Source organism: Tachysurus fulvidraco, chromosome 23 (assembly GCF_022655615.1).
Source record: "Tachysurus fulvidraco isolate hzauxx_2018 chromosome 23, HZAU_PFXX_2.0, whole genome shotgun sequence".
Classification (NCBI taxonomy): Eukaryota; Metazoa; Chordata; class Actinopteri; order Siluriformes; family Bagridae; genus Tachysurus; species Tachysurus fulvidraco.
In genome coordinates, this window is record NC_062540.1 from 17,751,799 (window position 1) to 17,766,798 (window position 15,000).

The 15,000-nt window shown below is 38.9% G+C and overlaps 1 protein-coding gene across 7 annotated transcripts in view; it reads right to left on the reverse strand.

The window, feature by feature from the left end:
* eya4 (EYA transcriptional coactivator and phosphatase 4) overlaps window positions 1-8,218 on the reverse strand; it is a 46,880-nt gene extending 38,662 nt beyond the window's left edge. For 2 of the 7 annotated variants that reach the window (XM_027171390.2, XM_047807161.1), the window contains exons 1-2: window positions 7,669-8,215; window positions 1,871-1,944 (exon numbers count right to left, since the gene is read on the reverse strand). In XM_027171390.2, coding sequence (XP_027027191.1) covers window positions 1,871-1,903 — 33 coding nt within the window. In that variant the 5' untranslated portion in view covers window positions 1,904-1,944; window positions 7,669-8,215. Of the gene's footprint in view, window positions 1-1,870; window positions 1,945-7,668 lie in introns of all 7 variants that reach the window. The other 5 variants (XM_047807159.1, XM_047807162.1, XM_027171384.2 and 2 more) reach the window with 5 other exon arrangements.
* Between the last annotated feature and the right edge of the window lie 6,782 nt (window positions 8,219-15,000).

Consider the following 15,000-nt stretch of genomic DNA (forward strand, 5'->3'; position numbering starts at 1 on the left):
TGTTGCGGATTCGGCTTGATACGACAGGATGTGCAGGAGAGACCCGAGTCACGCTGCTCTACATTCAACCGTCCAAACAAACAAACGCACACAAGACTGATGTTGTCAGAGAGCCCGACTGCACACCATCGGAACTATTAATAGCAAAACATGTACATAAGTCAAACAGCAAGCAACATTTCCACCTGTTACACCATGCCGCAGAGCCGACACACACACACACACACATACACACACACACACACACACACACACACAGTATAATAATGAATACAATTTCATATAGAAGAGAGAGAGATATGGGGTGTATAAGTGTGTGTGTGTGTGTGGGTGTTGGGGGGGGGGGGCACTGTAAACTTGTGCTGCCCATATGGCTACTGTGCTCAGCCACTCAGACCTCATCTGCTCAGTATTAAAACCACTAGTAATGTTCAGTCCATGCCTGGGTGGCCTACAGACCTCTCTCTCTCTCTCTCTCTCTCTCTCTCTCTCTCTCTCTCTCTCTCTCTCTCTCTCTCTGACCTCTCTCTTTATGAAATTGTATTCATTATTTAACTGGTCTGTGTGTGTGTCTCTCTCTGTCGCTGTCTCTCACTTACGCTCTATTCCCCTCACTTTCTCTTTCTGTCTGTCTGTCTGTCTGTCTGTCTCTCTCTCTTTCTCTCTCTCTCTCTCTCTTCTATATGAAATTGTATTTATTATTAATTGGTCTGTGTGTGTGTCTCTCTCTCTCTGTCGCTCTATTCCCCTCACTCTCTCTGTCTGTCTGTCTGTCTGTCTCTCTCTCTCTCTCTCTCTCTCTCTCTCTCTCTCTCTCTCTCTCTCATTATTCCTCGCTCTCATTCAATTCAGCTCAGTTTAATTCAAGATTGGTTCAGTTCGGTTCGGTTCAGTTCGATTCATTTGTATTTACTTCACTTACATTCAGTTCAGTTTGACTCGACTCATTTCTGTTCAGTTCAGTTAAATTCAGCTAGTTTAGGTGAATTTATTTCAGTCCAATTCAGTCTAGTCCACTTCGATTGAATTCAGCCTAATTCAGTTCAGTCCAATTTGTTTCGATTCAGTTCATTTCAAATGTTTTTTTTTGTTCAGTCTGTCGTACCCGTCTGTAATGTAATTCAACAACACGCTTCATTTATGAACCCAGTAGTTATTGTTATATTTTGGGAAGGTTATACTTCCTAATCCCTACAACAACACAGTGCATTGGGTGTGCTGTACTTATTATTAAGACCCTAATAACCTCCTTTAAAGCATTGTAGGATTTCATAAATACACAGAACTCTGCTGACATTCCTAAAAGAACCGCAAAACCTTCCAGTGAAGTGGGTTATGGATGAGAAGACATGGTTCTGTGCATGCAATGTTCATTAATCTCATCACTCTACCTTTTAATCCTGATCTGACCAAGACATAACGACAAAATTGATCGAGTCCTCGTCCTACTCCCACTACACAACGATGGACTAACAGTACAAAATAACACAAGCCGTCGAACTGAAGCACTGACTCACATCACGTTTGACCCGATTTTTACACTCCAAAGGAAAGAAATGAAACAGGTGGAAGACATCAGCTGAAACACACTGAAAGCTGACTGTACCCTTTGTGCCACATGTGGCAGTAAAAATCAACTCTAAACGCCTTGAGGGATCCTGACAATCAGACCACAACAGCGGAAAACTGCCATGTTTCACTTCTCCTGAAAAGCTTTTTAAGAAAAACAGAGGCAGCTCCCATATGACAGTAATTATATCAGAAGATTAATGAAAACTTGATTCATAACACAGACCACAATGCAGGCTAACCGCCCACTGTGCCTGTGTGCGTGTGTGTGTGTGTGTGTGTGTGTGTGTAGCTCTCCTACCGCCTGATCGGTCAGCTCCTGTGTATTCTCCATCAGTCGATCACTTCCACACTGTTACGCTTTGATCCAGCGACCTGCCAACACGCACACACATACACACACACACACACACACACACACACACACACACACACACACACACACGAATTAACACTAGATCATTTTCATTCACAATGAACACACTACTTTTTCGTGTGGAAACGAATTATAGTCAAGTCAAGAAGCTTTTATTGTCATTACAACCATATATAGCTGTTGCAGTACACAGTGACATGAGACAAGGTTTCTCCGGGATCATGGTGCTACATATAACAAAGACAGGGCTAAGGACATGTAACTAGTCTTAGCTACATAAAGTGCAACTGTGCAACCTGGTGCAAACAGTGCAGGACAAGACAAACAAGACAGTGCAGGACAAAAGACAGTGCAGGACAAAAAACAAACAAAAAAAAATAGTGTGTATTATTATATGCACTACTTTATAGCGTGTACAGTGCGTTAAGCAGTATATATAATGGTGTAGAATAGACGCGTTATTCTGAATTGCTACTGTAAATAAAATTCTTAATCAAAATTGATCGAATTACAAATGAATTCTAATAGCCATAGGAATGTTTCTGGATATCTGTTAGCAACAAAATGTTTAACGATGCATGTAATGATACTACAGTATAAACCTTTCAGGAGAGCATCGATAACAGGATTTGCAGCTGGGTCTCTTATTCTCATCGCTGTCCAAACCTAAACATCGCTTATACATCAGAGTGGTGTGCCAAGAGCGCTTATATTCAATTAAACGGCAGTGAGATGAAGATAATTTCACATGAAGATAATTTTAGACTTAATATCTGAAGGATCTTCAGATGAAGATGAAAAGAATGCAGAGAAGTCGGTTTCACTTGAAGCACCTTTAACAGGGAAGTACAAATATTTGTGAGCTAGCGAGTCGGCTAGACGATCGGTTTCTCCAGGACCTGATTTACTTTGTGGGCAAAAAAAATAAAAATAATTCTTTATATTGTACCTGATATTCTCCTTATTGGATATTAATTCTTTATTTGGCAAAGAAATATCGCACTCCCGAAGAATGAGTCGGATTGTTTTATTCCTCTTATACCGCGGCGAATTTGACACTGATTACACCTTGAATTTATTAATGAATGTCACACGGTGTAATGTCGCGGAATGCCATGAGTTCTTCCCACCCTACCCTTTCTTTTAAAGTTAATAAGATAAAAAAATGCAGCTTGTCATGTTAACAAGAAACCACAAAGTGTGAACACCTTTAACCGGAAGACTCCCGGATGGTGGGACGAGGTACTGAGAGTTACAAAGCTGTGACACCTGAGACTAACTCTTTTCGTAACTGTTAAGTAAACGTCTCTGTTCAGAAAAATTCGCCGGATCAGATAAGATATGTCTTTAACATCCGTTTTTTTTTTTTTTTTTTTTTAATAGAGTTAACTATTTAAAAATAAACCTTGTTGTCCTTTAAATTAGAGCGGATGCTAGTGTCAGAGCTGCGGAAAAAGTGCATTAACACTTATGATATACAGGTATTCCGTCGGAGTTGGATAGCAGTTAAGCTGAATATTCTGCCAAAAGGTAAAAAGTAACCAGAAGGTTGTGAGTTCAAATCCCTGCATGCCAGAGCACTTCTGCAGAGTCTTGTAACAAAATTAGCTCTCAACTCAGAACTCACGATCAGCTCGGCTTCGACTAATACGACTGGATATTTTCTCGATCGTGACTTGCTAAGGATAAGAATATAAGGCAAATGAATAAAACACATTGAATATCATCTCAGTTTCCTGTATACATCTGCATGCTTGTTAACAAAGTGCTCAAGAATTTAAAAAAGAAATGAAAAAGCTATGCCGTGTTAAACATATTGATTTTGCCAATCTGTATTCTGCTGAGCTGTTTACTCTCTCTCTCTCTCTCTCTCTCTCTCTCTCTCTCTCTCTCTCTCTCTCTCTCTCTCTCTCTCTCTCGCTCTGCTCTATCACACACACACACAAACACACATCTTGTGGCTTTTAATGACTTTAATGTCTATCATTTAATCTTCTGATAAGTGCACCTAGTAGAGTGTATAAACGGGTGCTGCAGTGTGTGTGTGTGTGTGTGTGTGTGTGTGTGTGTGTGTGTGTGTGTGGCAGGTTGAAGGGCACATCATTTTAATTTTTCATTTGCACAGTGTCGCTGTGTGCTGAAACTCTAGCCTTTAATGCCCAGTGGGGAGGGAGCCGAGCAGCATTGATTTTTACTGTTATCCATGCCCTCAGAGGCTAGCTGCCACACACATACACACACACACACACACACACACACACACACACACACACACACACACACACACACACACACTTCACAAAGCTTTTAATTCAGCATTTAATTCAGCCGAACCTATAAACCCTTCACAGAAGGACAATCAAATCCAGTCTATTTCAAATAATACTAATAATAGCTACATTTATTCGCAGCCAGTACGTCTTTATTAAACAAAGATGATTTGAACAGCACCTGCATGTTTAAAAGTGGATGGCAGTGCACTTTATTGCCATTGCATTCAGAGACGTGTACCATTCTCCGCACGCTTCAACACCACAGCAGGACGACCGGCCAAATACGCTAGGGTTAGTGTAAACGTCATTTAGCAGTTTCATTCATATTCTAGTATCAGAGAGGATGTTTTCTGTCTTCTTTCAGATAGAGAGGGGGGGAGTGAAAGAGAGAGAGAGAGAGAGAGAGAGAGAGAGAGAGAGAGAGAGAGAGAGAGAAAGAGACAGAGAGAGAGACAGAGAGAGAGAGAGAGAGAGAGAGACAGAGAGACAGAGAGAGAGAGAAAGATAGATAGAGAGAGAGAGAGAGAGAGAGAGAGAGAGAGAGAGAGAGAGAGAGAGAGAGAGAGAGAGAGAAATTTGGCATATGTGTTAGTTACATCATTAAACAATATGTTGCTTAATCCTTTTTACTCATTATGTTTACTCCAGTTTACACACTGAGAGAGAGAGAGAGAGAGAGAGAGAGAGAGAGAGAGAGAGAGAGAGAGAGAGAGAGAGAGAGATAGCATGCTGGTAGCTATATCTTTTAAATATAGATGATGTTAGCATGTGCTAATTTCATTCCCTAGACTAAATATGGAGGCGACGCTGACCGACCGGAACTTGCCACCGTATAACATTCTTAAAAATAAAGCTATCAGAAAGCTTCCTGTTGAGCAGTGAGCAATGCCAGAGGACCTCTGTGTTTCTGCCCACGAAGAACCTTTTGGTGGATTTAATAATAATACATAAATAATAATTTTCCTAGTTCTTTACCTTAAGGTTTCAAGAAATTATGTGTACTAAAACTTCTGAGGCCAAACTTTTCCTGACATTTGAAGTCCAACATGTAAACTCTAAACCTTTTAGAGAACAGAAAGTTAAACTAATTAAGATGGCACATTGTTAACAAACAAATAGTAAGAAAAGGCTTTTGCAGTTATCATCAGCACAGCTAGCTGTCTGGTAATATGCGTACATGCTAAAATATTTACTCAGGTAGTAGGCCAGCCCATATGGTTTTACATACAGTATAGGACTGATGAAGTTACCGTGGTAACCTATAGCCAGTAAGGTCCAGGTACTCACTGAGTGCTTGTGGGGCATTTTCCAATAAACAGCTGAAATGTGCCAACACAACAGTTTTTTTTTTTTAAACTTAATAATGAACATTTACAGTTACGTTTTATGTTATGGTCTGTCCATGAGACAAATCACTTGTTATCCCTTGTCTGCTTCTGTTTTTACTCAAGTTAAACCAAAAAAATGGCCGTTTTATTGAGTAAACAAAAAGCACAAACTCTTCTGTCCTGTTGACTCGCATAAAATAAATATCACTAACCGTTACAAAGCACAGACACCGGAGACTCCTTCCATAAACGTTAAACAATTATCTGCTAACAGAAAACATCACCCTATGAAAAATTATCTTTGTCGTATATATAATTCAGCAGAACTGAGTTGTAAAGCAAACAGCAACAATAACACCAACAACAAAATGTTTTTTGTGTGTGTTTTGGATATTTCTACACAATATCATATTACATTTCTGCATATTTCACCTACATTTTTATCAATTCATCTAAAGATACTGACTCTTGCATTGGTTCCGAATTTGTCACCTGCAATCCATTGTTGCACAAATCAAATAAGCCCAAAATGTAAACAGGCAACTTGAGAAGAGCTGCAAATGAAAACACTTGTGTTTCATCAGAGTTTAAGATGATGACCTCGTGCCAGAAAAGCGAAGTGCACTAGATTTGAGTGCGTCATCATTTGTGCCTTCAGAGGGTCCGAGACCTACGACAAGTGTGTGTATGTTTATGCTACAATTTATATCTTTACAACACGGTTATTCCTCAATGCGTACACTCTTGTAAGTTTTATGAGGAGTTATATTTTCTGCTGTTCTGGGCTCGGATTAATTGTGCGGTCAAGTATTGTATGATACCGTGTGGCCTCCACCTCCGTCACGTCTTCTGCGTGTGTGTGTGTGTGTGTGTGTGTGTGTGTGTGTGTGTGTGTGTGTGTGTGTGTGTGTGTGTGTGTGTGTGTGTGTGTGTGTAATATAATCTGCGGGTCCTCGTCTCCGTTATCGGGTCATTAAAGGCAGAGTCGCTACCCAGAACGCGCGCGAGAAAGCGGCCCACGGCCAATAGCGCGCGCCGCTGCCCGGCACCACGGCGGGTACGGTGTCGGGATGATATTTCTCCGCCGTTTGCTTCGTATCAAATACAAAAACACACGCGGCACGTGGGAAAACGGACGTGACGAGTGGGATCAGTATAGCCTACAGACGGAGGAATCTCATAACCTCGCGCCTGTGTGTGATGGAGATAATAATAATAATAATAATAATAATAATAATAATAATAATAATAATAATAATAATAATAATAATGATAATAATAATAATAATAATAATAATAAATTATTAATTAATAATAATAAAGGAAGAAGAAACGTATATAATATAATATTAAATTTTTTATGTAATATAACTTTTTAAGAATTGTAATTAAATGTCCCCATTAGTCAATAAACAAATAAACAAACAAACAAATGAATAAATAAAGTTGTGGTCAGTATATTTTGTTATTATATTAATATTTGGATTCTACATGTCATCCAAAGACTCTCAGAGACTGATCAATATGACGGACGATAAGGATGTGGCCTATTTGACAGAAATGTAAAAATTGTTTACGCAAAACGCCTAACAAACTGTGAGGAACTCATTTCATTTATTTTTAGCGCGTCCTGATGATGAAAAACAACAACAACAAAAAAAACAAAACATGAGATCAATCCACCTTACATGGCGAATTAAGACTTTTTAATGATTTTTTGAAGAACTGTATCAGCTCCGGATGGAAGAAGTGATCAGTGTAAAGCACCTGAATGTGTACAAGCCTAGAATGAAGATCTGGTGCAGTATGTAAAGGTCTATCACATTGTTGAGAAAAACACCAAATGTGAAGTGGGAAATTATGCCGTTTGTGTTTACACCAAAAATCGAGGTTCAAAGCTGAAGTTTTTTTTGTTTTTTTTTAAACTGTCACAGGTTATAATCTCCTGACTGTTTTCATAATGAGGTTCCTCCAGCTCTGGATCACCACAATCAAGTGCGCAAAGTACGTGCCACTGATTATTATTATTTCATAACTGAATAAATTCATTTAAGATTTAGAGCAAACTAATTGCAAACGAACAGAGAGAAAAAATAAAACACACACACACTGATGCACTTACTCTGAGGAGTTGTGTGGTCTGAGGTCTCCGAAAACGGTCCAAAACGGTGCGTCTCCGTCCACTCCGTTCACATGCTCGTCCAAAACTATTCACGCGCTCGAGCGACCTGGAGCGCGGTGGAGGAAAAAGGCGTCTGTGCGGAGAGCGCGCACACCGCAGTCAGCGCCAGTCCTCCTGCACCACAACTTCACCACAACTCACCCAAGCTACCGCAACGAAGCGGAACTGTATGAGCCAAAAGAAGAAGAGGAAGAAGAAGAAGAAGAAGAAGAAGAAGAAGAAGAAGAAGAAGAAGAAGAAGAAGAAGAAAGAAACCCTAACAGTCACACACAAATACTCAAACACGCCCGCAAAAACGCAGACAAGGGGCCTTGCGCGCGTAGGCTTACGCGTATTTTTCGTATTTTTGGTTCTTTTTTGGTTACTGTTGTTTATGTCTCTAAAGTTAGCTCCAGGCGCTCTCGCGCTCCGCGGGCTTTACTTCATTATTAAATCTAAAGAGGTCTCACACAGCAACGTAGCCGAGCCATCTCACGACGCGCATGCGCCCAGCTGCCGCGCACCGAGGAACTGCTGGCTCACCGCCAACACAGACCGGTGAGGGGAACAGGGCCGGGGGATGCCAGCACCACGCGCGTATTAATAGTATGGTCCGAGTGATCCACTGAGCCTTATTTACCCAAACCGGGATGAGTTGGGGTCCTTAGCAACCCGAGATTAACTCAGATTAATCCATCAGCTCTCTGACACACGAGGAAGCTCATGTGAGATGTATTGGTGTGAGAAATGAGCGTGTATTAACGCACACGCTGTGCAGTATCATGTTGGATTATTATTATTATTATTATTATTATTATTATTATTATTATTATTATTATTATTATTATTATTATTATGCAGAATAATATAGTCTATTAAATATGCATTGGGGTAAGTTACAGGGTAAATTGCATGCAGTAACTTTATCATTTCATAATAACATTTAGATTTTTGTGTAAAGCGTAAACATTTTTTATATGAATCACTAGAAATCAGTCTAGTGAAAATTCCCAGATAATAGAAAAGAGTAGTAAACCTTTTACATTTGTTACCACCATCGTAATACAGGCAACATCATCTGAACATATAAACATGCAGTGGCATTGAGTTTGTAAGACATCATATGTATGACCTTGTATACAAAAGAAAAATCAGCTAATGGATTTACTTGCTAAATGACACAGCTGATAAAGGTTATCCCACTGAAGGCTTAATATGAAAAGTATTTGGCAGCATTTTTCTATTGCGCCTTAAAAGGCTCTACTTTGACTGTTTCAGACAAACACCTTATTTATTTCAGTAAATCATTAAAAAAAACTTGTTAAGATGTCTCATTGTTTTCAAGACTCTAAGGCTAAATATATTTCTTAGAAAGAAAGGTTTCTTTTAATTGTTTTGTTTTTGGATAATTAAGCATTTTTTTGTAACGCTTATAATGGGGAAATACTGTTCTATGGCTTCTGTGGTGTACCTATAAAGGTTCAGGTATAGCTTTTAACTGTCATATACTATGGAAAATAAAGGTCCTTAAATGGTTCTTTCTCAAAGTGTTTGGTTCTATAAAGAAATATTAACCTGGGCACATTCCTGCAAAAAATATCAATGTCAGGTTTAATTAGCCTGCAATTAAAAATAAATAAATAAAATAAAATAAAATAAAATAAAATAAAATAAAATAAAATAAAATAAAATAAAATAAATAATAATAATAATAATAATAATAATAATAATAATAATAATAATAATAATAATAATAATGCAATCATTTGAATAATCATGAAAAAAAATCTTGCAACGCTTATTTCAAAAGGTTTCATTAATGTTACCCAAAATCTCACAGGGATACCTGAAAAGGTTGAATAAGCTGCTATAGTAATAATAATATTAAAGAATTAGTCAAACATGACAGGGAAGCAAAATTCATGTGCTTGGTTTTTATAGAAGTTTTAAATGGTCACAATTTTTCATGCTGTAGTATTCAGTCATCTTTGCTCACTTTGCAGGAGAAAGACAGGATAAAGATGCTGAACCATGCTGACCTGGGGCTTGCTCACACACGCTTTTACATTTTGGCTATTATTAGCACATTTCTGGCCATGTGTCTTATCACCGCATCTTAACAGGAAGTGAACATACACATCGGATGAACCCGATATAGATTTGCACATTTGCCAGTTTCCACACAGCTGCAAGGCTTCTAGGCAATAGACAAAATGACACAAATTAAATTTTCTATTAAATTGCGATGGACAGATTGACCTGTTGTACACTTTAATGGTAAAGCATGTAATGGGTTCTGATAAGTGTAGAATATGAAGTACGACATAACGAATTGCCAAGGAATGATTTGTGTAAGACAGTGACATCACCTTATGTCTGATCAGCGTAAATTGCTCATAGGCCATATTATGGAAGAGTGCCCAGAACACACACACACACACACACACACACACACACACACACACACACACACACACACACACACACACACACACACACACACACACATAGCTCATACCCTGTCTTTGTCTTTGACTGCCATTTAGGCCAGCAAGGAAAATGAGAGAGAGAGAGAGAGAGAGAGAGAGAGAGAGAGAGAGAGAGAGAGAGAGAGAGAGAGAGAGAGAGAGAGAGAGAGAGAGAGAGAGAGAGAGAGAGAGATGTTCATATTCATCCAACATGCTTTGGAATGAAATATATACCAGTGATCATTAGAAAGAAAAAAGAGTAAGCATGTAGGAGGAGTACAGAGAGAGAGAGAACAAGAGAGAGAGAGAGAGAGAGGGAGGGAAAGAGAGAAACTTATACCCCTCTTTGTTCGGACCACAATGTGTGATGATTGACGCACCGTTCTTTACAGATATGAAAACGTCATGCTGTTATATGTATTGCAATAGCAGGAGGTAGCATTGATCCTTAACAACTCCACAGTATGCTCTGTGAAACTTGGCACCATTCCTTACTCATATAGATTAAAAAAATAACCCCTCGCTTCTGTAATCAAATATAAAGTCATACCTCACACACACACGCACACACACGCACACACACATTTTATTTTTTCATCTAGATACAGGAAAATAAAGGCAGCACAATTACAGGGTGTGGGGAGTATTTATTTTTGACAGCTGTTGCTTAGGGGGTGAAAAGGTGCGTATATGAGCAAGTGGTCGCTGGGGTGCGGCAGGCTGTTGGTGGTGTTGGCGGGGTTCATGGTGGTGGTGGTGATGGGGATGGGGGGTTGTTTAACTGGGGAGAGACTTATTTATAGATGCAGGCACTGTGCTTTCTGTGCTGACGCTGTAGAAGCACGAGATGCCACCAGAAGTGTCTGTCAAACAAATTAAAAATACTCAGAGTGGTGGCGTAAGTGGGGCCTGCATCTGGCACGGTCCCAGCTGCCCTACCCCCCATTCCCCTGATAGTGCACTTCACTGCACACTTACAACTTTGCGCAATAAAGCCTGAGCTGGGATTCGACATACAGACACTATTATATACACCAGATTTAGAAAATATCAGGACAATAAAACCGACAATGATGTTTAGGCAGAATTCAACAAATACATATCATTAATTATATGACACCTATAATTTAGGCTGTCTAGTTTTTTTTTTTAACAAATGTTGAGGATCCACCAGAGGTTCCAGGCATTCCTTACTTACTTAACTCAATTAAATTCCTATCAATTTTACTGCATATTTATGTATCCTGTATAGTCCTCTAAAATCAGTTTAAAATCATTATCATTTCCTCCAACTGAAATCACTTGACATAATAAATCCCAGAAAATTATCACTAGACTATAGAAAAATCATTATAAGTCAAGACTTCATGAATCTGTCATCCAACACAGCAATCACAGCATGTCATACTTTTTATCCATTTATGGATGCCTTTAATGTTGTGAAACAGCCAAGAAACCAGTTCTGTTATTAATTATGTTATAGCAGATATAAAGAGCCCTTCTCTGAGCAGCCTCTCATGCAGCTGATCAGGTTACCAAGAAACCACAACGTCTTGTGTCCTGAAGACTTTCTCGGAAATTTAAAGTTACAGCTTTGCCTCTTGACTGTTACCTCTGACAGAATGAGGGCTTTATAGATAATTGGTAAGTTTTTGAGGGCAAGGCTGGCTTGGTAGGGCTGTACAGTATCCATCCCACTTGGGAGGGTGCTGTTCTCATTTCTGGCAGCATAGTTCATAGTCTCAGAACAGGTCGAGTTAATCGACTACAATCCAGAGCCAAGGACAGAGAGCAGGCAAGCAGTCTAAATGACTGTTTATGTATCTGACCATATTGAGACTGTGTTCCCTGACCAGGAAAAAAAATGTAATATTCAGAATGTTTGTTTTAGCATACATCTAAACATGGGGGACACGGTGGCTTAGTGGTTAGCACGTTCGCCTCATACCTCCAGGGTTGGGGGTTTGATTCCCACTTCTGCCTTGTGCGTGTGGAGTTTGCATGTTCTCCCCGTGCCTCGGGGGTTTCCTCCGGGTACTCCGGTTTCCTCCCCCGGTCCAAAGACATGCATGGTAGGTTGATTGGCATCTCTGGAAAATTGTCCGTAGTGTGTGAGTGAATGAGAGTGTGTGTGTGCCCTGCGATGGGTTGGCACTCCATCCAGGGTGTATCCTGCCTCAATGCTCGATGACTGATGGGGAGCCTGACTGGCACGGGGAGCCTGAGATAGGCACAGGCTCCCCGTGACCCGAGAAGTTTGGATAAGCGGTAGAAAATGAATGAATGAACATCCAAACATCTTACATCTAAAGCACTTATTGTTAATGAAACGATTACAGATCAGAGCTTGTTTCATAAATATTCTAAGAATAATCTCAGAGAGCTCCAAATTTAGCTTAAAAAATTTAATTTAGATAGGGATCTTAGCTTAAGATTGAGTGAGGACCAATCTTAGAGCAACTCTGAACAAGAAAATACAACATTTATCTTAGAGAGGAGGCGGGGCTAAACCCTGTTACTAGGTAGGACACATTCTTTTGAAGACTGTGATTGGTTGTCCAATAAAAAAATACGAGCACTTTTAAAATATTATAAGCCTTCACTTTGTCTCTATGTTAAGATATTTTAGGCTATATCATGTAGGGATTACGTTCGTGACCGATCATATTAGATATGTTCTTACATCTGTATGATATAAATGCAATAAATGTAATGTAAATGTAAATGTAAACATCTCAGTCACAGCGTAGAAATGTCCTATTGATACTGTATAAAGAGATTTCTGCCGCTTTTGCATTTCGGTTCTCTTTCGCAGATTTTAGCGTATCTCTAAATTCCATTGTCTGAGACGTTATCTCTAATATGATTGGTCACAAAAGTAATCCCTACATGATCTAATCTATATCATTTTATATCTCTTAACCTCTTAAAAGTCCTCCTCACTACTCCTTACACATTTTGACGTTATGAGCTCTTTTAAGGGTTAAGATGCTTTATTAAGAACTTTTATCTTTACTTGGATCTTCTCTTTAATTTTAAGAGGAAACGCCCACATTTCTAAGAATTTATCTTAGTACTGACCAACTCATTATACTAAACATTTTAATGAATACGGCCAGGAGTTTAATGTATATGTTTCACAGAAATGTAGAGTAAACCAAATGAGTATGTAGCATTTAATGAAACTGGTTATACTGTATACATTAGCCCATTTAACTGACAAAGATGGAGGTATTTCATTAATTAATTTTCTACCGCTTATCCGAACTTCTCGGGTCACGGGGAGCCTGTGCCAATCTCAGGTGTCATCGGGCATCGAGGCAGGATACACCCTGGACGGAGTGCCAACCCATCACAGGGCACACACACACACACACTCTCATTCACTCACACACTACGGACATTTTTTCCAGAGATGCCAATCAACCTACCATGCATGTCTTTGGACCGGGGGAGGAAACCGGAGTACCCGGAGGAAACCCCCGAGGCACGGGGAGAACATGCAAACTCCACACACACAAGGCGGAGGTGGGAATCGAACCCCCAACCCTGGAGGTGTGAGGCAAACTTGCTAACCACTAAGCCACAAAGATGGAGCTGTCGCTGTTATTTAATATTATTTAGAATGATAATCTAGGCATCAAACGAAATCCTATATATGAAAATTCAACATATTTAAAGATTTGTTTACACTAACATATGTAGCCACAATATAAGTCTACTTAGTTAATTCTGCAAGTTATTATTTACAGACCCCCAGGGCCATATTCTGAATTAATTTGCCAAACCTTCTTGTTTCCAGACCTGTCTGATCCATCCTGATGGAGTTCTCATCACTTGGAAACCACTTGCTGCTGCTGCATGCTCCACATGGACAATCTAAATATACACGAGATTACTGCAGATGGAACCACTTAGAAACCATGAACATGGCTTTGGACTGATATTATACAGACAGATTCGGTTTGATGACTTATGTTATCACTCAGAGCTCCAACAACTGACATCTTTGACAAAATAGACTTCATCTTAAACATATATTTAATTTCCCATTCACACAATGGCACATATAACACACAGTTATAGAAGGACATGGTTTATAATCACACTATATATTATTGTTTCACCCAAATAAAGATGGGTTCCATTTTGAGTCTGGTTTCTCTCACGGTTTTTTCCTCATATCGTCTCACGGAATTTTTTTCTCGCCACGGTTTCCTCTTGCTTGGTAAGGATAAATGTATACATTTAAAATGTATATCCAGATTTTTGTACATGTCTGTAAAACTATTTGTTACTCAGCCAGTGTTCGTGGGTCTGGTGACCCGCTGCGTTTCTGGGTTTTTAATTCAACACAATCAAAAATTTTCTGTTAAAATACTCTACAGATCTTTACTTCATCCCAATTACAAGCAACATAAACAGTTTTTATTATATATAAATAATATTATATAAGGCTATATAATATATAGCATATATAATATAATATTACATTACATTTTTAAATTCAAGTGCTACTTGTTTTTTGTTGTTTTTTTAAATAAAATGTAATAAAAAAAAAGAAAATCAAATTTAATCAAGTTATATGTGGGAAAAAATCAACAAATTTACAAGAAAGCAAAGTTTTTCAAAACTATTGATGTTTATGAATATGGGTCCCACAGACCCGAACAACATACAAGGGTTAATAAAATGAATTATTATATGTCCTCACCATGTCAGTATTTATAAATGTTTTGCAGTGAAATACCAAAAAATCTAAGGTGTATTTTTTACCATTAGTCTAAAATTAACTGTATAATCTGTTGCTATAAAAATGATACCA